Source organism: Seriola dumerili, unplaced genomic scaffold, assembly GCF_002260705.1.
Source record: "Seriola dumerili isolate Sdu_G_001 unplaced genomic scaffold, Sdu_1.0 BDQW01000110.1, whole genome shotgun sequence".
Lineage (NCBI taxonomy): Eukaryota > Metazoa > Chordata > Actinopteri > Carangiformes > Carangidae > Seriola > Seriola dumerili.
The window spans coordinates 12,280,694-12,306,746 of NW_019174365.1; the positions used below are offsets into that span (position 1 = coordinate 12,280,694).

At 39.3% G+C, this 26,053-nt stretch overlaps 1 protein-coding gene across 1 annotated transcript; it reads left to right on the forward strand.

Annotated features, from left to right (window-relative positions):
• The first annotated feature begins 264 nt into the window (after positions 1 to 264).
• kiaa0319l (KIAA0319 like) lies at positions 265 to 25,313 on the forward strand. Its single transcript, XM_022747279.1, has 25 exons — positions 265 to 376; positions 1,756 to 2,342; positions 5,143 to 5,323; positions 5,852 to 5,965; positions 8,365 to 8,633; positions 8,924 to 9,010; positions 9,336 to 9,579; positions 11,159 to 11,257; positions 13,853 to 13,950; positions 14,108 to 14,195; positions 15,219 to 15,311; positions 15,498 to 15,630; positions 15,985 to 16,090; positions 16,738 to 16,860; positions 16,951 to 17,074; positions 18,173 to 18,305; positions 18,808 to 18,956; positions 19,614 to 19,765; positions 19,985 to 20,123; positions 21,209 to 21,368; positions 21,662 to 21,804; positions 22,392 to 22,514; positions 22,770 to 22,860; positions 23,156 to 23,247; positions 24,042 to 25,313. The coding sequence occupies exons 4-25, from the start codon at positions 5,872 to 5,874 to the stop codon at positions 24,236 to 24,238; spliced, it is 2,937 nt and encodes a 978-aa protein (XP_022603000.1). The 5' UTR covers positions 265 to 376; positions 1,756 to 2,342; positions 5,143 to 5,323; positions 5,852 to 5,871; the 3' UTR covers positions 24,239 to 25,313.
• The last annotated feature ends 740 nt before the right edge of the window (positions 25,314 to 26,053 follow it).

Below are 26,053 nucleotides of genomic sequence, written 5' to 3' on the forward strand. Positions count from 1 at the left end.
TAACCGTTTTCAGTTTCATTTTAGACGCTCAGGCAAAATTAGAATTAAAATAGGCTTCTGTGTAAATAATATGCTTTATAGCCTGGTTTACGTACTTAATACTCTTTCTGAAAAGTGTCGTTAATTTTAACCACCGTGTTTCTATCTACAGCAAAATGTTCCAAGGGTTGATTCACTAAATGCTTTATTTTGAAATTTCAGCCACCGGAAGCCTCATATGTCACTCGAACTGGCTTGACATCGGGCACACAGGCACATCAGCTGTACAAGCAAAAGGAATACTGACCCAATTTATTGTACCAGGGACAACAACCTCGACGACACAACACTTCACAGCGACCGACCGAAGTGAAAGCCTGTACCATTTTCTGTTACTGTAAGTCGTTGTGTACTTTTCTGTCTTAAATAGTGTCGTGACAGTTGCCATTAAAACGCACCGGATGAATCCTGCGCGGTGTGTAGTGAAAGAGGGATGCCAGCAACTGTTAGCCTCAAGGTGCCTTAAACGGGAGTGAACCCGGATTATACAGGTGAATTACCGTATGGTGTTCTGCCTCAAGATGTATTTCTAAGCACTGGAAGGCAGATATGCTTTGTAAAAAACAATCTACTTGATCAAAAGTGTCATATTATTGATTCAGTTCTCACTCCTTTATAATTTTGTGATAGTGCATTGGACTACGCAGGCTGGAGATATCGGCCTATATTGTAATGATCTGACAGCTAGTTAAAGACATCCTGTCGTGAGTAAACCCTGGCTGTTGTTTTTAGCTGGTAAAATACATAATGCAGGAACCCACCATTTTAGATGAAATGTCTCAGAGATATTATCTCAGTACGTTTACTCCTGCAGTTCATTTGATTGATAGACCCTCATTTGCAGTCAATCATGCACTTATTTGCACTTTAATCGGTCAATTAATCCCTACTCTATATGTATGATTGTATTGTATTGGCTAGTTATTTTCTTTTTGTTATTTTGTTGTATAGATTAATAATTTATTTGATAAACTAAAAATAGATTAAGGTCTCAACACAGGCCACCAGAGCCCCAAGTGATGCTCATTATTTAGACAGATCAAGAAACTTTACTCAAGCAACTGTTAAGTCTTAATAAATCATCTTTTGGTGATCTTTTCATCCCTTACTCAATTTCTTATGACAGTTCATTTTGGTCCTGTATAGTCCCGCATAGGAAATCTTACTAGAACGTATTCATCCATCAGTGAAGAGAATGAAAACCATCAATTAGCACAAGTGATATCCAACAGAGGCTAAACCAGTAAGTGACAGCTAACACTGCCAAAACTGCATACTGTTCTTGCTATTTCTGTAAGACAAAATAAATACAAGGAATCAGAAAAATGCTAAAAAATTAGTTGTAAAAGCACAAGGCAAGCTATGGTATGATTCATGTGGTGAAAAATCTGTAAGATGGTAGAGAATAATATTGTTAATATACAGTAAGAGGTTGTATTCAATTGTAAGGTTAGCCTTCTGTATAAGGGTCTCATTGTGTATTCATATATTTTTTAATCTCCTATTATATAACTATACAAGGGGGTTTATGGTGTTGCTGTGATACTTGTATAGCATCTATTTAAATATTATCCTAGGATTAGAACTGCTGCTGTTGCTGTAAGCATGTTTCTGTATTTGTCACGGCAGAATATGGGGTTTATTATTATTTTGTTGATTTTTCAAGCACTCTGTCTGGGAGAGAAATAAAAACAACTTCATTTTCCTGCCCTGTAGCCACCAGAAGAAACAGTGCGTGGGACTTTGTATCCACCAACCTGTCTGCCTAGAAGCCAATACAACTATTGACTCGCGCAACTGAGAGAGAGGAAGAGGAGGAAGAAACGACCAAAGAGAGAGAGAGAGAGAGAACTTGTCCTCCCTGGATATAAGGGGTTTTTGGTCACAGAGATCATTGTTCTGCAGAAGCCTCTCAAGGGTGAAGATCCCATTGAAAAGTCTGTAATGGCTGAGCTGTCATCAGCCCAGGTGACCGAGTGCACCTGAGCATTGCTGCTGCACAGACTCAAAGTCACCACCAGCCTCTGGGCATTTACTGCGCAGTAAAAAAGGAAATCCACACTGCTGCGACTTCAGCAAGAAGGAGAAACGTGACTGAATCCCTCACATTTTTTTTGTCTGGATTATTTTTACCTGGAGATTTTTTCAATTCATTTTTATTTAGGTGGCTTACCTGGGATAGAAAAACAAGTGCAGGAGGACAAATGACTATTTGTGGAGTTAGGACTGTCTGAGCTGAGCTGCTTTGGCTCAAGCATCAACGAGCAGGAATGCGAATTCACATATGGAAGCAGAATATACAGGTTTGTGTCAGCAGTTTGTTATAATTCAATATTTATATCTGGTATTTGATAATATAATGCCTCATCTGATTAGTTTATAGTGATTGAATTATAATTCTTAAACTGCTGTGGTATTGCTGTAGGATTGTTTCAGGTACATATTTTTATCTATATTTCATTATATTTTGACTCGGTTGTGCTTCTTAAACAGCATCATTCTCAAATGTGTAGTAATAATTCAGTTTTAATGGAAATAGTATTGTGTGAGATACACAGAATTTCCAGTTTAGACAAAATTATGTGTTTTCATCAAACTACAGAGGTCATCAGGTATCTTGTACACTTTACCTACAAAGTGGTAATTCTACAATGGATTACATCATCTGCATGTCGTAAACACAGACCAAGGGACCTAGAGTAAAATTTCCAACCATATGAATATATAGCATCTAGCTAACTTTTATAGACTGTCTGCACAGCAGATGCTTGTGAAAGCTGCGTGATTTATTACCATATTGCCCCATAGCAGTCTCCTGGTGAGACGTTGTGGGGAACAGGCCTGCTGATGCCTTGAACACAGTGTCCCAGGACCTGCACTCTTCACTCCCCTTCTTTTTTTTTTAATCCCTTTCTGCTGTAAGAACTTGCAGGAAATTTAAGAGGTAAAAAAGTGATGAATGGCTCTTTTACTCAGACTGCCTCCACGCATTCCTCATCAAATCCTGAATCGGCCTTAGTGAGGTGTTTAAGTAATGTACTCAAATGAACTGAATTCACCTTTTGTATCTCAAGACATACACACAGATTCACAGAAGCAGAGGAACATACAGTAATGTTAACTCTTCTCACGAGTGCAGTACAACAATCTGTGTCTTGCTCCTTTTTTGTGACTCATTCAGCAAGTTAATTATTCTCTATCATGATTTATTGTCCTTACTAATTACTTTGTAATGAGAAGCTTCCTCATCACACTTCATGCAGGAAAGAACATTATTACGTAGTTAACTCTGGGTTCTTGATGGCCTGTGACTGTCTTGAGCATAATTTAAGAAATATTAAATTTTCTACTATGCTATCAAATTGGATAAAGTAGCTGTTTATTCTGCAATTGCAGTTACACCCCTTTTGCATCAAGGATTCATGTTCAAACTGTATCCTACATGGAGCTGACTCTTGACTGACCTTATATTACCCAGAGTGACTCATAAAGACTGAAAAACATTTTTTTAAACAAAAGTATGGCGGGCTAGTGAGGGACACATTTGTTTTGATAAAACTACTGTATATTGAATGATTGCTGAGATGATTGCAGAGGAGAGAGATATGGGCTTAGGAGAGATCTAGGAACATTTATTTGATTGCATACAGCAGTCCTCTAAAATGTAATATTCCCAGATACCAACCACTAGTCATTTTCATATGCATTATGACCATACAGGCTGGGTAATAGGTTATAAAGCTCCAAGAGTAGACACATAAGACAATGAAGGACAGATTGCATAATGTGTTGAGCTATGTCTCTGGTTAAGGCTGAGGGACTAGAACCTGTCATAGAAGTAAATACCTGGTACCAAAAGTGAGTGGAGTGGTACCATGTGCTGGAAAAAAAATACTTTATTTATCTTTTTATTTTCCTTTTTCCCTTCCATTTTACTTCAATTAGTAGTTACAAGGAAGGTGCTCACAGGATTATGAGTTATTTTACACCTCTCCAAGAGTTACTGTCAACAGGAAATTGGCAGAACGCTGCATAATGAAACAAACTTGTGTTTGTTATATCCTCATACAGAGAACATAATACTTGTATTTAACAGGCCACAGAATTTGTGAATATTTGAGAAATTGTTTCCTCTGTTCTCTTGAATAGTATCTGCCATTGATGATACAAGTAACATTCCTCTGCTTTTCTCTCTCAGCACCTCCAGACAAAGCCATTGAGTCTTATTTGCATGAATGTTTGTCATCAAGTTGATGTGTTTATAGGTTGTTGAAATTCTTCAGAGTGCTTCTCTATAGAGCTGAAGCACTGTCATTTGTCAGTAATCAAGGCAGAGGAGGAACAACCCGAATAATTCATATGAGGGGCGATATGGCTTAAACCACTTCAACCAATATCAGACATAGTTCTTCTCATGTGTAAAACAACCAATTTTGTTAAACTATAATGACATTTTAAGTGAAGTATTAGTGTTTAAAACAGAATTTTGTAAAAAGGTGTCACATTGATCATATTAAAAAACATTTTGTCTCAAAGTTATACAGTAATATTGAAATATTTCCTAGCCCAATATGGCCACCCATTTGTCCAACTTGATATTAATAGTAATCTATGATCAGTGAGTGTAATGATTCTCAACCCAAAACCGAAACTACTATACATAGGTTCTCAATCTTGTGCTGTGATACCAGAAGATGGAACTGCGACACCTCCCCCAACCCTCTGCCGCTGTTGCTGGTGCATCCTGTTGAGCTCTCATTATGTTACTAATGTAACAAATTCATTTGTCATTTCACAGTTAACATTATAACATGTGTCAATCACAAAATGATTAATCTATTGGACAAGCTGTAGTTGGGTTAAATTAGGACAAACTGTATATTTTGTAAATATCAAACATGAGCCCTATTTTATTGTCTTTGTGATCATGCCTGATGGATAATAACACTGAGATTGCACATTGAAGTCAGCAGTGTGGGGAACATTTTGGTTATATAATAAAATACAAAACAAACAAACAAAAAAAAAAGATGTCTGAACCGAACCATGGATTAGGAGAATAAACATATTAAATGATTTCTCTCTCTGTCCTCCCCTCTCTAGCATAGTGTTTGAGCAGCTGAGCCTGTGAAGGCCCCAGAGGCGGCCATGTTGAATCTTTTTCTCAGAGTGCTGGTGTTGACCCGTCTTCACCCATCACCTCACATCACCTCGCTGCCAACCTAAGTCCTCGCTGCCCCTCTCTTCCTGCATCTCTTTCTTCCACCTCCTGGCTGGGAGAAAGGTAAACATGGTGTATTTCGCAGGCTGCAGTTCTTGTTTAGTAGGCGTGCTTGGCTACTTTTTGGCATTGAGTGTTAGTCAGACCACACTTCAATGGTTGATGGGAGGGGTCTGAGAACCAGATGTCACACTTACTGTTATGAAATTAAACTCTTAAAATCACTAACTAATCTTGTGCAATTGTGTGAGCCTTTTGCTCCATTGGGCTTCTCAACATAGATTGTATTACACTTTGCAATGCTACGTTTATTTAGTTACGTAATTTTTCTTGTTTTGTTTTGCTTTGGTGGGCAATTTTTTTTGTTCCAGCTCCCCATAGAAGATATACTGGATGTCTCTGTGGCTGCATCATTTACTTCAAAATAAAAAATGGTGTATTGAGGAACTTTGGGATATGCACTAGAAAATCACAATGAAGTTTTGCGAGTTTAAACGTTGTTTGGCTGCACAGCATGAGTTTGTCCTGACTGACCTAGTGGTGGGTAAGGAGGATGAAGTGCACTAAAGTCATTCTGTTTTCTTTTTCCAGGTCTTTGGTCTTTGAAGAAAATGTCCTATGCACACCACAAGCTGCTCACCTGGAGCTTACCTCACCTCCTCCTCCTACCGCTGACCTACCTCTGGCTCTTGGGTCCTACCACAGGTAAAATAAACCATTTGTCACCCTGAGCGCACCTGGCAAAAACACTTTGTTGACAGAGAAGTGATAAGGAACCTAACATCTGTGACCGTTAAACTATCAGCATTCATCTGCACAGTAGATTCACACACCTTTGATTACTCAGGGTGCGTCTTCATCCGTCTTAGAATTGTATGATGATAGTTGGATGGTTTTAGGTTGTTAATTGGTATTTGCTGTTCGCTGTTCGTCTAATCTGAGGCAGGCGGATAGAGGACTGTTGGCACCCCTGCTGTGTGTGTGTGTGCGCGCGCGTCTTCTTTCAGATGCCACTCCACTCAGTGGGTTACAATGTGAAACAGGACAATAGGGGCTCTGTGGATAGACATTGTGAATGTGTGTGTGTTTTGAAGGATGGGGGCAGAAGAACAGTGAACAAGGGGTGGGATGACACCCCTTTCTCAAACAAACTATAGTGCTTTTGTGTGTTTTTGTATGCGGCAAGACCTGTGTTTTTCCAGACTTGAGTTACACTGACGTCCTGTAAAGTCACCCTTGGCTCTAGTGTTGCTATGGTAGCAACAGTTACTGGTATAGCACTGTCTGAGATGGTCTAATGAACTGCATTTTTGTTGTTTTGCTTTCCTTTTGCTTTTGTTGATGGCCCTGACATCAGCAGGACAAACTGTTGCTGTTACTTGTGTTTACAGAACACCATCAAAAGTGATAATTTTTAAAGTTATAATCCTAAGAGTTTCATGAATTTAAATCCCATTTTTGATACTATTTATAGATGGCATTTCAGCAGTAGCCATCCAGTGCATTTACATTCTGTAATTACCTCCCTATACAGTATAGTAAAGTTGTAATTGTTTCTGTGCTGGATTCAGATTGCATTCTTATACATGAATGATTCACAGCAAACATGCATGCAGGTAATCCAGTGTACACATCAAGACATGGGCAGTTTAGGCATTCTTGACAGAGGATCAGTCTTAATTATTTCAGGAAGTAGTGAAACAGGGAGAACCAGCCACAGTGAGCTGTCAGATGAAGGGTTACAGGCTCCAATTTCTTAGCAAAGTAATCAACTCTTTTTACTCCTCCCTGCTGCTGTTAGGAAAGCTGTTTGAGCCTGTGCAGCATGAAATCAGTTCACAGATGCTCATGGGGTGATGGAAAAAAGGCAATTATTTACTTCTTTATTAAAAGAACACAGTTTTGTTTGGCTTCACTCTGAATAGATAAGTGCATCTATTCATGTTGATCCACTGTTTTATATCTGACACACTAACGTATGTGATCACACGTTACTTGTTAAGTGTGATCATTTACTGTACTATATCAGTATTTGCAGTATAGGATTGCCACCTTGTTTGTGTATGTTCACACAGTGTATTGCTTCTGCAGGTTGAGCATTCAGAACTGCAAGACAAAACCCAGTTCTTTTTCATTGCAAATGTAGTTTTCTTAATTCACAGAGTGACTCAGCTGTACTCCTTTTTTTGGGCTATTATTCACAGCTCGTTTGGCTCCTGTCTTTCTGTGGACACACACTGAAGCACTGGTGAAATATAACCTCCAATTCTCCCCGTGTCACATTTTACAGTACACTGTCGTATTTTGTGAACACTGCTGTTTTATTGTACCTGGCTACACAACAAATGTCTCATCTGGGACAATGGATGGATTGAATTAAACTAATTTGATAAAACAAAAGGTTGAATAAAAGTAGTTTTATCACCCAGACCAATGCTCTTGAAGAGGAATACACACATACAACAGCTTAATGTCTCAGGTCACTGCACTGCTGATATGAGTCTGATATGGTCTGGCTCAGAGGGTGGAGTTTTGTGCATACTGCATACTGTGCTCTGGGTTTTAATCAGTGTCTTGTTTTGTCAGGGAAAAGCCTCACTTCCTCTCTCTGTTGCTGAGTTGGCTGACTGCTCAAACTGCGGCTGCATGTTGGCTTTTCAGAGAAATGTTCAGTCAGAGCTTAATCTTTGAAAAGTCTCACTGGTTGGGACTGGAATTCATTGTGGGTTTCACTTTGCCCCTTCGCCTTTGACAATGCCAACAGTACCCAACAATGCCCTGATTGATAGAAAATAGTGAAATCTTGAAAAGCCTGGGAAGCACTGCCCATTGGTGGATCCATAATGTCCCCCTTGGCAGATCCCCTTGATCAAACTATGTGCTACACTAAACTCTCTCTAGAATTTCCCTCAGGGGAAACCAGTTTATAATCTTAAACTGTTATACTCCCTCTCACCCTTATTTCCTGACCAACTTTCCTCTTCTTTTATCCATGACCTTGTTGCACAGGGATTGATCTCTCACAGTGATTGACGGGTAGTTACTCATATCAGTACAGTACATCATCATTTACTACTTCCGTCTTCTCTTTTGTACTCGTCCAGGTGTGTCAGCAGATCTCTGCCGGGTGACTGGCGGGGTGCTGGGGATCCACTGGAGCAGCATCATCAGCCTGGGTTGGCACCCTCTGGCAGACGGGAGAGGCGGGGCAACATGTTGGGAGTCCTGCTGCCTAAAGCCGAGCTGCAACGCCGTGTGGAGCCTCGGTGGGCGCTGTGTGCTTCTTAGCTGCTCCCGGAAGAGGGGCTGCCCCATCGCTTCCCTGCCACAGCCTCACCAGGAGTCCCTCGGCCTCCTTCAGCTGCTCTCCAAGGTATGTTTGCTGCTGGCTGACCAAGGTGTAACAGAAAAGACTTTGTATGCTAAGGAAACAGTGTTCAGTATTATTCATATGACCATTTATTGGTGGTTTATTAATTTTTTTTCCTTATAGTCTAATTTGACTTTTAGATTGTTCTGTTATTGATTCAACTAAATTAGATTACCAAAAGCAGGTACATTAAACTTAAAAAAAAAAAAAAAAAAAATAGACTTACCGCTGGTGACAGAAATATATTCATAGTAGTTTTTTCTAAAATTCTTTGTCTGTAATTTTGCTTTAAGGGTCCTGTGACAGCCAGACGTAGAAAGGCTCGTCATGCACCACATACAGGAAGCCACGGACCAAGCACAGGATACCTTACCAGCACGGTAACTTAACAGAGTATTGGTTGATTTTCAGTGTTTGTATTTAATCTTATCTTCGCACTGTTTGATTGTAGCAGATGCTGTTCTTCCCCTGTCACTGTTATTCTTTCTTAAATCATTCCCTCCTTCATTATTTGAATCACACTGATTATTAGTCAAATAAAAGTGTGGTGGAGGTAGTTTGGGGGAATATGAAAATTGAATTTATGATATTTTCATAAAATCTATTTAAATGTAGACAATGTGGTTGTATGCTCCCCCAAATTCTTTTCAAATTTGTTTCTTGTTATTGTGAGTTCAAACCTACAATTTTGAACTGTATCTGCAGGAAAATCCTAAACTGGAAACAGCTCATCCAACTCCAACTGTACTTAGCACCATCACTCTTCTTCAGACAGCCCAAAAGAACCTGAGTCAGTCAACCAATGGGAGTTCAGACACTGCTCCAGCTCCATCACAACAAAACTCAACGGTGGATGACACTGTTGATACTCATGCGTCTTCCAACAGCAGTGATGTCAGCTCACCCACAGCAACTGAAACTGCTATCATCACAACTCCAACACAGGCTGGTAAGGAAGCAATCATCTATTTCAAGCGCATTCAGTAATATGTCTTGTCTTCATTTATTAATTATGAGCTAATATATAATGTAACAGCACTGTGGTTGTGCAGCCTTGGAGGAAGATTTTGCATGACTTTCACGTCTTGTCTTTACCAAAGTTGGTCAAATACATTTTTGTCCTTTTTGTCACACATTTGACATTGGTAAAACTGTTCCTTCTTTGCTTTTGCTCCAGCTGAACAAAGATGTACTTTGCCCACAAATTATTATGGCAGACTGCACAGATGTTATTTTTCCCAGATGAAAGAGACGTGTCCTGTGAGTGTGAAGCCAAATGAGTCTAATCAATAGGAATGTGCTGAGACATGCTAGGCTTCTACAAACAGGAATGACTTGTATGATCAGTTTCTCCTCCCTTAAGGAAAATATCCCTGTTTATCCGACATTAACCAAAAAATGACAACAGACAAAACAACGCCTGTCATTACAGATAAATTCCTGTTTGGTCTTTTAACAAACAATGGATTCATTAGAGATTAGAAGCTGGCTGGACTGGTTTAAATGTAAACTCAGAAGCTGTACAAAGCTAAGATGCAGTTTAGGAGGAACTTCGACTTAGACAAAGCAAGAACCCTGTGATTGTTAAAGAGAGCATCTCAGATTACCATTGCCACCTGATGCAATTTACACTTTGATTTAAAGAGAAAACAGTTTTACACAATGATCAGTTTACTTGTCCTGTGGATTAACACTCCAGCAAAAAAACATTGTATAAAATATCTGTGGTTCTGGGGCTGCATTGGTTGTCATTCTTTGTGCAATACAAACATGCTGATTTATTTTTATATCTCTTTCTTTTTTCTCTTTCTGTCTATTTTGAGGCAGCAGAAACAAGCTATGAATACAAATAAATACATATTATGACCCAACTTTTTAGTAAACAGTCACCTATTTACATATCCAATGATATCGATGATCGATATGGAGGAACAGTAACACTCATTTTCAGTCTTGTTTTGGGCCACCTGATGTATGTAAGTTCAATGTCCCTCTCCTTCTATCTCTGTTTTTGGTCTCCACCAACTCCACAGAGAAATATCTCTCTTTAGCTGATAAATGCTCCATTATGTTCACCAGATGGTCTCTACTGGTGTTGATTGGTGCTGAGCAGGTAGTGTACAGTGCATTTTAGAGGTTAGAGTTACTGAAAACAGCTGACTTCTACATCTGTAACCATTGCTGATGACCAACCAGAGGGGGAACCATGACAATAATGTTGCAGACAAGAAAACCAAAACAATGAGCAGGAAGACACTGAAATGCTCTGTAGAGCTGAGAGGAACTGCCATAGAGATAATCAAATACAAAGAATTACAATTATAGTTTATTTTTTAATCATCATTTGGTAATATAAAATTTCTTTGTGTAATTGATCCTAATATAATATATAAGTGTATGTTATTTATTCACCTCTTGCTGAATGCTCAGTTCTCTGACTACTTCCAGTCTTTTGGTTGCCATGCCAACCTTGTGGTTACCATATTTTTATTTTGGCATCATCCCTGATCCTGCGTTGCCCTCCACAGTGAGGGAGCTGGTGGTGTCAGCAGGGAAGAGTGTGGAGGTTACATTGCCCCGCAACGAGGTTGAACTCAACGCCTTTGTGGTCCCAACACCCCCGCCAGGTAAAACCATTTGGTCTAAAACATCTACTGACAATGCTGATGAAATGTTATCAAAAGAATTTTAGTTTCTGTTTTGAAATGACAAAGTCTTAAACCTGTGTAGTTAAGATCAATTTTACACAAAGGCTCATAAATCAAAATTGGCTAATGCTTTTGTAACGAAACTCGGTGTATGTCTATAGACCTTAAGTCGTACCATTGTTATTGAGTCTTGGGATATTCTGCCACCAGGGAGCGCTACAAATGAGAAGAGTTTGTGTCTCAGATTCAGCTGCATAGATTCATACAAAATTTGGTTTATATGATCTACGGTCATTACTCAGTATTTGAATACTTGCGAGCTGCTTGGACCCCGATAATTGCCGCTAGCGGCTATATTTTATCTTGGTTTAGTTTCATGTTTTTGATTTAATACTTTTATTCCTTGTTTTTAATGTAAAGCAATCTATAACTGTGTTTTGAAATGTTACTCCTAGCGATTGTATTCAAGTTGAAAATTAATTCAACATTTATCCTGTTCTCAGCAAAACATTAGAATCACAACTTAAACATAGTTTTGTCTCATTCCATAATGAGTTTGCAGGCATTTTTCATATCAAAAATTTCCTAGAAAATCAATCAAATAAAAATAAATAAATGAAAATAATATAAAACATATTCATATATTTTTTTATTGTTGTTTTATTATTTATTATTGAGCACAGTTCACATCAAGCCCAGATCAGTAACCACCCCATCACCAAGACAGAAAGAAAAATGACGGGACGGGGCAGAGAAAGGGGGGGGGGGGGTTCTTTGGCAGTCAAAACGTGAAGAACTGGTCTACTGCCTACAGATTAGGCATCAGCTTTAAACCGGCCCTTGAACTGCCTTGGTGAAATGGGTTAAGTATGTCACAGGGCTGTCTAATAGTCATTCTTGTTAATGTAAGTCTGGGTCCGACTTAAACTCACAAAACTAACATTTATAGGAATGACATGGAATGAATTATAGTTGAAGATTAGTTCTTTCTAAGTTTAAAGATGGAAGTATCTCGTTTCTTCACCTTGCCGAAGAATTTGCCGATTCTTTGGAATACATTCTTCTGGCGGGCTCCATCAGGGCCAGTCTTCCCATCATCAGCATCAGCATCCAAATTTCACTGACACTCAATGGCTCCCGCTCCATCAGGTCCCAAAGACTCCTGTCTAGCATTTCGAAGGACAGACAAGAGAGGTAGTTGAACCTGAAATTCTCCATGAATCTTACAATGTTGTTTTTGTCTGGGTCAAGAGCCCTGACTGCCTCTAGTATCGCCACTTCCCTTTGAATGACGTGATCTTCATTCTCTTTGTGGATTTTGATTGCCACCATTTTGGCCATGATTAAGTCAAAACACTGGGCGACTTTGCCAAAACATCTCTCTCCATTAAAATCCATTATCAGGTAGCGAGTGTTATCGCTGTGGAGTGTATCCCGTTTCTTTACAGGAAAAGGTGCATGTCAGGTTGTGGAAGGCATTTTTTACAAAAAAAATTTTCCAAATACTTTTCGAAAAGCAGTATAGTTCACTTGTCCTACTGTGAAGGCAACGAGAATGTATCTCACCAAGATAAACGTTCTATATATGTGTATGATCTGATCGATCGATGATGTTATAAACAGTTCCAGGATCACAGTCAAAAAATTCACAGAGTTCTGAATGAATGAATGAATGAATGAATTAATTAATAAATAACATTAAATTATATTCATTCATATATATATATAATTATATTAATATTAGACTTTATATAAATATATCACACATTAATATATATAATATCAAATTATAAATAGTATTACGTTATTAATTAATGGATTCATTAATTATCATCATCAATTATCATCCTTGCTGCATGTCATCCCTTCTGTCTCCCCTGCTTTTCCTGTTACTCTTCTGTGTCTCTATCAAATATAGCAGAAATGCTGAGAAAAAAAACACACAAAAGAAAACAAAATAGATACATGACAAATACACAAAAGTCTGCACACTTTTAAGTCATCCCACTGAGGTTGAGCACTTTTAATTTTCTTTTTTACTGGTCCTGTTGTTCTGTCAAGTCAAAGTACACAATAAATGAAATTAAGATAATTTTAAAATTTTAATTTACTGTTAATAGTTTAAACACTTAAAATGTGACTTATAGCTTCACATTATTATTATTATTGTTATATATTTATTATTATTATTTTTGTTGTTCTGGAAAATAGTTTGACTTTTTTATGCGGCTTAGGGGCACACACATTCAGTATGATGTCCCATTTTTGGTGTTCACTGATGAGTGATGAATTTAAACCTGTTTGACAGTTGTATTCCTGAGTCACATCAGCATCAGCGTCCTGTCATACTAAACACCTGCCAGAGAATTTCAAATCCAGACTGGATAAAGATTACACGGTTAGGAAGAGGAATGCACGTCATAATTTTGTTAATCCTTTGATCCCTTCTTGACATGCTCTTAAGATACCAAAATCTTTCAACTGGAAATGATCTTTATCGGGTAGATTTTAATTAAATGCATGAGCCGTTTAGTTGAGTGAACTGATTTGTTTAATGTTGCTACTTCTCTAAAGGGACAAACTATGCATTTGACTGGCGTCTGATAACACATCCCAAAGATTACAGTGGAGAGATGGAAGGAAAGCACAGCAAGACACTCAAACTCAGCAAGGTACAGATCACAACTTTGATATTCATATTCTGCTAAAAATAAAACATGCAGCTGCAGTTCTGCTGAATACATAAACAGACAGTTTCAGTAGCGTGTAAAGGACTGTGTCAAAAAGGTTGCTTCCTCTTTATTCTTGCTTGATTTGCTTGCTTCTCAGCTGACTGTGGGCCTGTATGAGTTTGAGGTGACAGTGGACGGAGAGGGGGCTCATGGAGAAGGTTACGTCAATGTCACAGTCAAACCAGGTGAGGTCGAACATTTATCACAATGTAAAATCGCACTCATATTCTAATGGTCCCAAAAGCTGTTTGCAGGAGTGAGTGTTTATGTGGCCCCGGTCAAAACGAACCAAGGTTACTGCAAACATGAAATAAACCAAACATGGTATAATATACACAACTTGAAGTAAATAGAAATTTTGTGAAGCTCTCATTGTTTGTTTTTTGATTTCTGAGCTGATTTGTTTGAGACTGTATTTTTTAGTGTTAAAAAGTCATCTCTCAGTCAACATGATCGAGGACATGCTTCTGACTCCTCTTCCTCTTTGCTCATGTAGCTTTCCTGTGTCTCCCTTCTTGCTACATCACATAATTTTGTAATCTTTTCAACTGTTGTGCAAAATGTTCAGGCAGTGAGTGACTACTAATTTAAACAAAAGCCTATGTGATCTAAACATCATAATGGCAAATGTAAACATGGAGAAATAGTTGCAAAGAGACACTCACAAATCAACCATCACACTAACTGAAAGAACATCATAATGGCAAATGTAAACATGGAGAAATAGTTGCAAAGAGACACTCACAAATCAACCATCACACTAACTGAAAGACACTTAATTGGATATTTATCACAAACTACTGCTTCAAAAATGATCAACTGAATCATCACCTCCTTACACTATTTTAGAAACAAACTTTATGTACTTTACAGGATGAGTATTAACTGCAGGATTATTGTACTGTAAATGTTATTAACATTTAACTGTTATGTAACTGTTATTTTGAACCCTCAGAAGGCTGGGACTGATATTTGATGGTAATGTCTTTTGTAAGTGTAAATGATATTATTAGGAATTATCAGGAATCAGGGCACAGTTAATGCCTCATGTTTACTAAATAAACTCTGGCCTTACTGCTGCTTTCCTCCCACACAGTTGTAATTGTGACTTTTGCAAAGGCAGCCTCTAACTTGTTGACACTGCCTGAGTCACAAACAGCTGCCTACAGCTCAGTAAGCGAGTTAATTTCTTGTTTTCCACCTGACAGAGCCACGGGTAAACAAGCCTCCTGTTGCCATAGTTTCTCCAAAGTTCCAGGGGATCTCCTTGCCAACCAGCTCTACGGTGATAGATGGCAGCCGTGAGTCTCGCACATGACGCGTGCGCACACACACGCAAATGCACAAACATTTAGCACAAGCTAAAGAGAGAGGCTTTGTGCCTAAAGTCTGTCACCATTTCCTCTCGTGCTGTTGAATGTATTTGACTGACCATTTTCCCTTTTCCCCTCCTCCTCTATGTCCTCCCTCCTATCTCCTCTTTTAAGAGAGCACTGATGATGACAAGGTGGTGGCATGGCTCTGGGAAGAGGTCAAAGGTCCCCTGCGGGAGGAGAAGGTCTCTGCCGACACCCCCGTTCTCACCCTCACCAGCCTGGTGCCTGGGAACTACACATTCAGGTACAGGTGGATCTCACTTATCTCATACAGATAGATAATGCTGTGTTTAGTTTGAAAGGTCCCAAGCATTCCACTCAAGCATTTACAAACAGACACTAAAATACAGTATTAAAAACTGTCAGTATCTTGACTACTCCACCTCATTTCAATATATGTGTCGGTAATAATAAAAGCAGTCACATGTCTGGCTTAAAGTTGAATACATTCTTATTACATGCAAATCAAACTTCTGATTTTATAGACTATTATAAGTATTATTATAGACTTATTATTTAAGTCAGAGGTGAAATTGTTTACATTTCTATTTGCCATTAGGTTTATGTTTCTAACCATTTGAGTGTCCTTCTTTCTCAGTTTGACAGTGACAGACTCAGATGGAGCCACAAACTCGACGCAGGCCACCCTCTGTGTCAACAAAGCCAAGGATTACCGGCCTGTGGCCAATGCCGGCCCTAACCAGGTCTGAAGTGTTTTCCATTGTCATGAATCTGTCCTGTAATACACCAAACCATTTTTAATTGTGTGTGTACAGTAGGTTTATTAAGCCCCTTTTACACTGGACAAAAAAACCTGCTAACATCTGGCTTTTGTCGGCAATGTGAAAGGGTACAATCAGCATTCACTTTCAGGTCAAATGATTTTGTAGTAGTCATGGGTATTTATTGGCACAGCCCTGAAATAAGTTTTAAAAACACTATATCATCCACTGAAGTGTTTAACACGGAGGCTCCGACAACGAGCACCAATCCGTGGATGAGACATGACAAATCCAATTTACCAGTCTGCGTGGCGGCTAGCAGCTCACCCTTTGAATCTTTGAAGATATTCCCTCACCTGCATCTGTGTGTTTGGTCTGTAACTGCAGTGCTCCCTGCAGTTGTGTTTGCGTCCTCTCAGTCCAAACAGAAAGGCAACTTCATCTGGCAGTGTTAAAGCAGTCAATCTCCTTTTTTTAGCGGGTTTATCCAGTTTAAAAAACCTGCTTAAATGTGCTAATTTTGGTGTGAAAGAGGTATTAAACTTGAAAAATGTCAAAAAATCATTTTTTATTTACCAAAGCTATCTACTCCTGACAACTAATAGCTGGTCTTTCCTCACTTCATCCAGGTCATCCAGTTGCCACACAACTCCATCACTCTGTACGGCAACCAAAGCACCGACGACCATGATTCCTTGTCTTATGAGTGGTCCCTCAGCCCTGAGAGCAAAGATAAAGTGGTGGAGATGCAGGTGAGATAGTCGAGGACTATGCACATAATTGAATTCATAATTGTTTCCTTGATTAGAGCATTGTGGCATCTCTTATCTGTGTGTCCTCAGGGTGTACGGACACCAATCCTGCAGCTGTCGGCAATGCAGGAGGGAGACTACACCTTCCAGCTGACAGTGACAGACTCAGCTGGGCAGCAGGACACCACCAAGGTCACCGTCATTGTGCAGCCAGGTAAACAGCTGGACAATTAAAGAAAGAAAAACAGCTCCTGTTTATGCCACCCAAGCACTTTTGAATAGTGTTTTCAGTGAAAAGTTGGGAGGAATATGATAACACAGCTGCTGAGAGGGCATTAATTACAGATTTAGCTTCTTACTTCCTTACAGCACACACTCATTAACTCATGTTATTTGAGTGTGTTTACTCAGCTGTGTGCACTTGTGTACCACTTACAGAGAGACTTGAATTAAACTCCTTATCTTGAGATTTCAAGTTCTCTTCCTCTGTACTTGATATTCCCTGTTTTATATCTCTTTTGCCCTTTCTCTCTCCCACAGGCTTTACACAAATAGACACATGAAGTGTGAAGAGCATACTGAGCGACAGTATATAGTATAGCTGTATTTATTGTTGACCTTCATAATGTGTGAATCTGATGCCAGTAAACTGTTCACAAGAATTTCTATTTGCCAAACCTTTGTAAGAAATGTACGTGCACACACAACCTGATAAGCACCCAGTGTAGACTGTAGACACTGGCGAGACAATCTTTCAGCGTTTGAGCAGGATGTGTGATCTTAATACACATCCACCTGCAAGGTCAGACTGTGTCAGCCATGTGGGTAATAATGTCTGAAAGAAATGGCAGAGTGGTGGTAGTTAAATGCTTTAATTCCAGGTATTTCAGAGCATGACTGCTGTTACATACTGTATTGGATAGTATACAATAGAAATGTTGAAAGAATTGCTGATCAGAAGGAAGTTGCCCTTTTCATATCGTAAAGGTTTTTTTTCTCTACTTATTAGTTCATTTAGTTTTTTGTATGATTTATTGAGAAGATGGTTTTTTCCTTCTCACTTTTCTTTCTCACCTCTGATTGAAATACTGGTCCATCTGTCAAACAACTGATTTGTCAAAAACTGATCTGATTTGAATAAAAGTTAGAGAAATTATGACAAAAACTTTTAGTGTTTCTTCTGTTTAGTGTGTCTTTTTGTTTGTTTGTTTTTTTTACCCATTTATTAGTACTGTATGTTTTCTGTGGGCTGTTCAGTGTAGTAGATGTGTATTTATTTTCATCTTGTTCTTCCAATCTCTTTAACTTCCAGAAAACAATAAACCACCAGTAGCAGATGCAGGACCAGAGAAGGAGCTGACGCTGCCAGTTGATCGAACCACGCTGGACGGCAGTAAGAGCAGCGATGACCAGGAGATTGCCACTTACCACTGGAAACAAACCAGGTCAGTTAGACTCTGGCTTATGGACGCATCTGTTTAGACAGATTTATCATTGCAATCAAGCAACTTTTTTTTTTTTCAGTAAGGTTTACACTTCCAGTTGATGTTGTAGCAAAGAAAGTAGAAAACAATGGTCAAAATTAAAGATACACAATCCCTATAATGCAACCAACTGTCCTAGACCCTGTCTGCCTGTTAAATGTCCATATCTCTCAAACTCTATGTCCTAGTTTGTAAATCAGATTTAACATTAAAAGGGTGTAGTCCCCAGGCCTGAGCTAAGATAACCTTGATCATATCATCAGGGTTACTCTTGCAGATATTAAAAAGCTCACGCCAGAGCAACGCGTGAACAGAATACAACTTGTGAATATAAATGTGAATACAAATGTATAAAAAGCCCCACAGTGTTAAAAGCATTCTGTGTTATCCTAGATTGTTGTTATGTCCTTCTACACTTAATTCTCTTTGACGCACTCTCGCTCTGTTTCTGTTCGTCCATCAGTGGTCCTGCTGATGTGAAGATTGAGAATGCAGACAGTGCTGTTGCCACGGTGACAGGTCTCGAGGTTGGCAGGTACGAGTTCACCCTGACAGTAACTGATGAGAGGAAGCTGCAGAGCACCGACACTGTCACGGTCATCGTCAGAGAAGGTTAGGAGATGTGTGTCTGTGTGTGTGCGCTGATCCTTTTCTCTAAAACAAAAGAGCTGGCTGGGGTTAGAGCAAGACAGGAGAGGATTATGGATGTTGTTATGAAACATGGGTTTGTAGTTAAGGAAGTATTTTAAGTACGCATTTGAAGCTTTTCAAGTGCGTGTTTTAAAGGATAAGTCATTCTTTTCTCAGTATTTTTTGTCTAAGATAAGACAATAGTGAGTTTGTACACTCAGGGCATGTTTTTGAACTTGACATTGTTTTATGCACGGAGTCAGTAAAACCCTAATAGAAATGTTTATTTACTTTTGTCTTTTAGCTCAAGGCTAGTCTCCTAAGAGTCCATAATAAAATCACAATAAAAATATTTTCAGAAATACTGTACAAAACATATGCACATATAGGCTACACACACACACACACCCATACACACACCCTCTCTCTCCGATATACATAAGCTTACCTAGTTACATATGCAGTATATGCACTTATATTCATGTACACACGTACATCCATACAGTATATAGCTAAACTAATGCACACTCACTGACACTGCAGTTATATGAAGTATGGTGATAGCCACAATAAGAAAAACGTCATATTAATCATGTTATAAACCTGTATTTAATGTCTTTTATGATGTTTTTCCACCAGAACTGGATCAGCCACCAGTGGCTCATGTTATGTCAAGTCCACCCATCTCTCTGCCTGTCAAGACTGCCACTCTGGATGGATCTCACTCAACCGATGACAAAGGTGGAGTCAGCTACCTGTGGACCAGGGACGATAGCAGTCCTGCCGCTGGGGTGAGCGTCACATAGTCGTAGCTATTTTGATTAACCCTTTGACTGCATATTAGAAACACTTGTTTGCTCTTATCTTGTTCATAAAAGTTAAAGGCAGCTGGAGTCTAATTGTAAAATCACTTAATCAACAGTCAAACAGCCACATGAGATGTACCTTGTTAGCAAAGGTGTCAGGAAATACAAATTACACGTCTTTAACATCGTTTTTCATTCCAACAGGATGTACTGAACAACTCTGACCACCAGGCAGTGCTGTTTCTGGGAAACCTGGTGGAGGGCAAGTACAGCTTCAGCCTGACTGTAACTGACAGTAAAGGACAGACCAGCATTGACAGGGGCACCGTTGAGGTCAAACCAGGTAAAGTAAACAGACAAACCTACAGTATAAGGACACACTGAGGCTTTCACAATATCATAAAACAACTGTTGCTTCTCTGTCTCTGTGTAGTTGACAGATGGTGGTGCATTGATTGGTGCATAATTAAATAGCAGTAGCTTATACTCACCTTGATTTTGTAGCAGCATTCATTAACAATCGTCAACAAGTGTTTTTTTAATAGGTGATTTGAAAAAAGTCAGAAATTCTATAATTGTTGCTTTTGCTCTGTCCACCGCCACAAACTAAATGCTACAAGTAAGAGCACATTTTGTTGTTATCGTTTAAAAGACATCCTAAAAAATGAAGGAAATCAGTGGCTGAAGCAGAAGTAGCCTTTTATCACAAAATACCTCCTAGGTTGATTACTAATGTTAGTGATAGTTAAAGGGCCATTGTGTATTATTTAGTGGCATCTAGCCGTGAGGTTTCAGATTGCAACCAACTGAAAGCCCCTCCCCTCATCCTGCCCTTTTCGAGCATGTAAAGGAACCTACAGTGGTCTTTAGGTAACGTAAAAATGCGAAAGGCCCTCTTTAGGGCCAGTGTTTTGGTAACATGGTGGTACAACGTGGCAAGCTCCATGGAAACGGACATCCTCCCTATGTAGATATGAAGAGCTCATTCTAATCCAAAGAAAACACAATGATTCTTAGTTTCAGGTGATTATACACAAATGAAAATGTAATTCTAAATCCATTTTTGCTAGAATCCCCCAAATCCTCCACACTGGTCCTTTAAACAAGTCCGTGTACACAAATGGTGTCTACACAGCAAGAGACTCAACAACCAACAGCAGAAGGTTGAGCAGGTCACTGTGCAACATACGGTGCACAGACACACACTCAGCCAGAAACTAATCCGTCACTTGGTGCTCTGGCCTGTTTCCCAGATTTCAGAGAGTCAGATGGATCCTGCAGTCGGCTTGTTTTTCTCATCTCGGTTTCTCCCTCTCCTCGTTACTTTTTCTGTCCTCACTATTCTCCTCTCCACACTTCCCCTCTTTTCCATGTCTCATCTGTGTTTTAATCTGTCTCTCTCTCTCTCTCTCTCTCTCTCACTGTCAGACATGTGGGAACGTGACCTGGTGGAGCTGGTGTTGGAGGTCTCTGTATCCCAGGTTTCGCACCGTCAACGTGACATGCTGCTGCGCCAGGTGGGGGTTTTACTGGGTGTGCTCGACAGTGACATTATTGTGCGAGAGATCAGTGCGTTTAATGAGCACAGGTGAGTTGTTCTGTGCCTTTTTTGATTTACTGATTTAGTTTAGTTTTTGGTCTGAAATCCCCTCATTTTGTAATAATAGATCCGTTTCATGTCCAAATGTTTTCTCAAATTTTCCCTAAAGTCTGAAATCTTTTATTATAACCGCAACTTGACTTTTTTAAGAGTAAATCTGATAATGACACATATAAATTAACCATGAAAAGGCTGGAAGGACATTTTCTTTATTTGGGTCAATTGGTGGACATTACTACACACAGTAAGCAACCATTTTCCTCCTCCTCCTTCCTCCTCAGTACTCGTTTGGTCTTCCTGGTGTCAGGCGGGCCGGGGCGCCCTCCTCTGTCTGGCCACAGTGTTGCACTTGGCCTTCGCAACAAACTGCGCAAACAGAAGAATGACTTTCTCATCTACAAGGCCCGACGAGTTGATACAGTCAGTAAGTACCTGACAAATATGGTTTGTAAGAGACACACAAAAGGAGAGGAACGAAAGGAGAGAGGATGGATGTTGTTTTAAATGTTCTAAATGCCAGACATTAATTAACGATTAGGATTATTTATCATTATTATTATTTTTGTTATTACTAAATAATATCACAGTAAGACAATAACATTTGTCTTACTGTGATGTCTCGATTTTCTCTTTTTGGGATACATTGCTCTGTGTTCACTTTGAGCCAGAGGCTACAGGCAGGTCATAGGAGCTTTGACCTCTATTACTTCAGATAATGGTCAGATAATGAGAGGACCTCATAGAACTCAAAGGTCAAATCTCTCAGATTTTTGAGGTGCCACAACAAGTTATGTTTTCTTCTTCTTAACTCTTCTTCTCTTGCTTCTGTGGTGAAACCTGTAGACTGTTATCTTATTTGATGTACCTACCCTAGATTTATGTTCAATAATATACATATAGTGTGTTGTTGCTCCTTAGTATTCTCAATCTGGTGGCTGCAAGAAACTTCACCACTCTGAGAGATTAAAGCTCCAGTTTCATAACACTCTGCCGCTCTCCTTCCTTCCTCAGTTTGCCAGCTGAACTGTTCCAGCCACGGCGAGTGTGACTCGTTCACACGGCGATGTGTCTGTCACCCTTTCTGGATGGAGAACTTCATCAGAGCTCAGCTTGGAGACGCAGAGAGCAACTGTGGTGAGATGAGAAAAATCTTAATGAAATAGTTTTATTAGCATATGAATCAAATATATTGTCGTGGAATTGTGGCCTTTTTTCCTTCTGCAAATTTGGTTCCAGGCTCAAAGAGACAGCTCATACAGCCATATTTGATCTACTCACGTATCGGGCCATAAAAATGATTTTGTTGCTTAAAAAGTACAGTTTGATATGTTACATGCGATATTTTACATGGTGACAAGCTTTTGTGTCAAACAAATATTTTGTTTTCAGAGTGGAGCGTACTCTATGTGACTATAGCATCTTTTATGATTGTGGTCGCTATAGCAACAGTTGTCTGGGGGATGGTGTGTTGCTGCAACAGGTGAGTTCAAGTCCTAAAATTTTAAATATATCTTTATATTAATTTATATATTTATATTAATAAATATACAGTATATTATTATTAAATACCCTTCATAATATAAGTATACCAATCAGGTGGGTGCGTGTATGAATATTTAGGACTATAAGGTTGTTCTCTGTAAAAGTAAAAAAATTGTAAAAAAAAATTGTAAAAAAAAAAAAGACAGGAAAAGATTTTGAATTGTTGAATGGTTTGTACTCTTTAACTAAAACTACAAAAACTGAAGATGCATGTTTTGTTTTTTCCCTGGAAGGCGAAAGAACAAAGTGCGCAGAAGCAAAAGTCGATATAAGATACTAGACGCTGACGAGCAAGATAGTCTGGAGCTTCAACCGCAAAGAGCTGGTGAGACATTTCTCCAGTTAACCTCACACTTGGCTGTTGAACTGGGAGTCACTCCTACATGAACATTAGTGAAACATGCATATTAATCAAAAAACGATAACAAGTGTGCGTTCCAGAAACAGAAACTGGATGCTCAACCTCAAAAATATAAATAAGTAATCAAAGTATAAAACACGAAGATGCACAGACACTGACTGCTTTGATGGTGTGCCTCCTTTTCCTACTCTTGCTTTCCCTTTGTCTTTTAAAGTGTTAAGCAGGTACATGGAAAACCTTGTTCTGATGTTGAAAGAAAATCAACAGACAAAAGCTATGAGGGGTATTAAAGTGATCTTACCTATGTACAAATGTTAGTGACTTCTGTTATTTCTCAATTCATATCTAAAGTCCCCTCTAACGTGTTTTCTTTTAGATGGCTCCTTGATTACTACAACAAGCACTACAGTCAGGGATAATGGCTTTCACTGTACCTTGTATCCAAGTTTTATTTCACCATAATTAAAGCTACAAGGCATTGTTGCGCAAAATATTGAAAATTTAAAAAAAAAATACACAGAATTTATAGACCAATACACAAGTAAATTGCACACATTTATATGCAATTTATATATTTTTATACTGTCAACATCTGTTTTACATAATGTCTAACCATTTTGATCTCAGTGAGACTACCTGTTTAAATAAGATAAATAAAACGTTCTGCTTAGTCGAGCTTTAACGCTGCATCATTTTGACATCATACTGTTTCTTTCTCTTCTCCTGCCTGTATTCCTGCACCATCACCTGCCTACCAGCCCGTATGAAGCCGGTTCCCGCGCCCACCTCTTCTGCTCTCATGCATTCAGACTCTGACCTGGACAGTGATGACGGGCAGGGTGGGGTCCCGTGGACAGAGCAGGAGCGCGGGCATCTCCTGCGGCCCCAGAATGGCTCCCTGAGGAATGGCCAGGGACCAGCCAGGGGCAAGAAGCAAAGAGATGAGCTGCTATAGCAAGAGAGGAGGGGGGAGCTCACTGCTGCCCTCACACACCCCTCCTCCAGCATTCACACCCCTCTGTTCCTCACTCTTCCTCTGTCTCTTCTGTTGTTGTTCAACACAAAAACCTCACACCTCTCATCCTTGAAGACAGACTGTGTGACACCTGGATTTAATAAGAGGGAGAGAGGAGAAACATGCTGGAAACATGTTGTCCCACTGTCACTGAAAAAACACCACTATACTGGAATTTCCATGATCCCACACTGAGCCAATATGGAGAAAAAAACTACAATTTCACTGAGAATTAGGGGTAAGCACTGTGTTTTGAATAGTTAAAAAAATATAACATAGACCCCTATTATTTAACACAGAGACAAAAAGAATGTACTGTTACCCCTCTTACTGATGGCACACGTTAGTTAGAGACCGTTGGAGAAAAGACTAGCCTGAGAGACACTTGACTTTCTGGATTAAAAAAAAAAAAAAAAAAAACTCTGCTTCAGTGACACGAAAACCAGCCACTTGACACGCTCACACCATGCCTCATGTAGACACGCATGTACGCACACAAACACGTCACCTTCGCACTTGTTCCAGGTCAACCTGATGCTACCAAACACTGCCATGTTAAAACCAATGGTTAACTCTGCTCGGAGGATTTTGTTCATGACTCATCTGAAGGAAAAATGCAACCAAAACAGCCACCAACAGCAATGGACGCTCCTCCAAAACAAAAAAATAAATATGTGCATGTAGAGTCAGATTGTATTTCCGGTACAACATGATACTGAGACGACTGCCTGCACGTTTGTGTGTTGGGTGTATGTGTGGATTTTTCTGGCTTCTGTGCCAAAAGATGTTTCATCAGAGCAGTTTGTATGTTGGTTTTTATGTCTGTTAGTACCCGATTACAGACACTATGTTGTCAGTCATGGTGGTCAGAGGCAGAAGATCTTTTAAAAAAAAGAAAAAAAAAAAAAAAAAGCATCATGCTTTTATTCTGAAAGCTTCTCTGTGGATTAAATCGCTGGTACACACACACACACACACACACACACACACACACACACACACACACACGCACACACACACACTGGAAAACACAATGTTAATGAGTTTGGTCTCCAGAGGAAAGATAATGAGGAGAAAGACGAAGTTCACAACATAACAAAGGGGATGGTCAGGACACTGCTTCCTTCACCAATTCAATATGAATTAATATAACAACTGCTTGAACCAACCACTTAGTTTTTCTTGTGTTTGTATGTTTCGTTTTTTACAAACAACCTTTATGCTGTGATTAGGTGTCGATGCACTTTGATTTCATGTTTGTCGGCTTCAGTCTCATTTTGTCTCCTCGGTTGAAAAGGGCGATCTATGATGGTTAAAGTTGGAAGTTCAGCCACAAACACAGGACATTTCTGCATTCAGTGTTGTGAAAAACATAATTTCCTTAACTTAAAAGATCAAAAGAGAAGGAGATATTTTAGCAATCTTGAATGCAGCTCGTGTCCAGAGCCACCTCAGTAATTCTAACAAACCTGTAGGCCTGAGTGGACGGGAAGGTGTAAGCTTAAAATTTGTCAAAGTGGGACTTCAGCAGTTTCAACTAATTAGAATCTGTTTGACTCCAAATAGGATGAAATTTGTTCTCCCTTTGGCAAATATTCAATTAGTTTAACTTGATGATCAAAACTTAGATATGATAAAATTGTGTTGTGCGTCCAGAACGACCTCACACTGTGCTAAATCCTAAAAACAAAAAATAATTTCTTCCCACATACAGGATAAGATCAGAGGTTTAAACTGAGCGGAGATTGCCATACA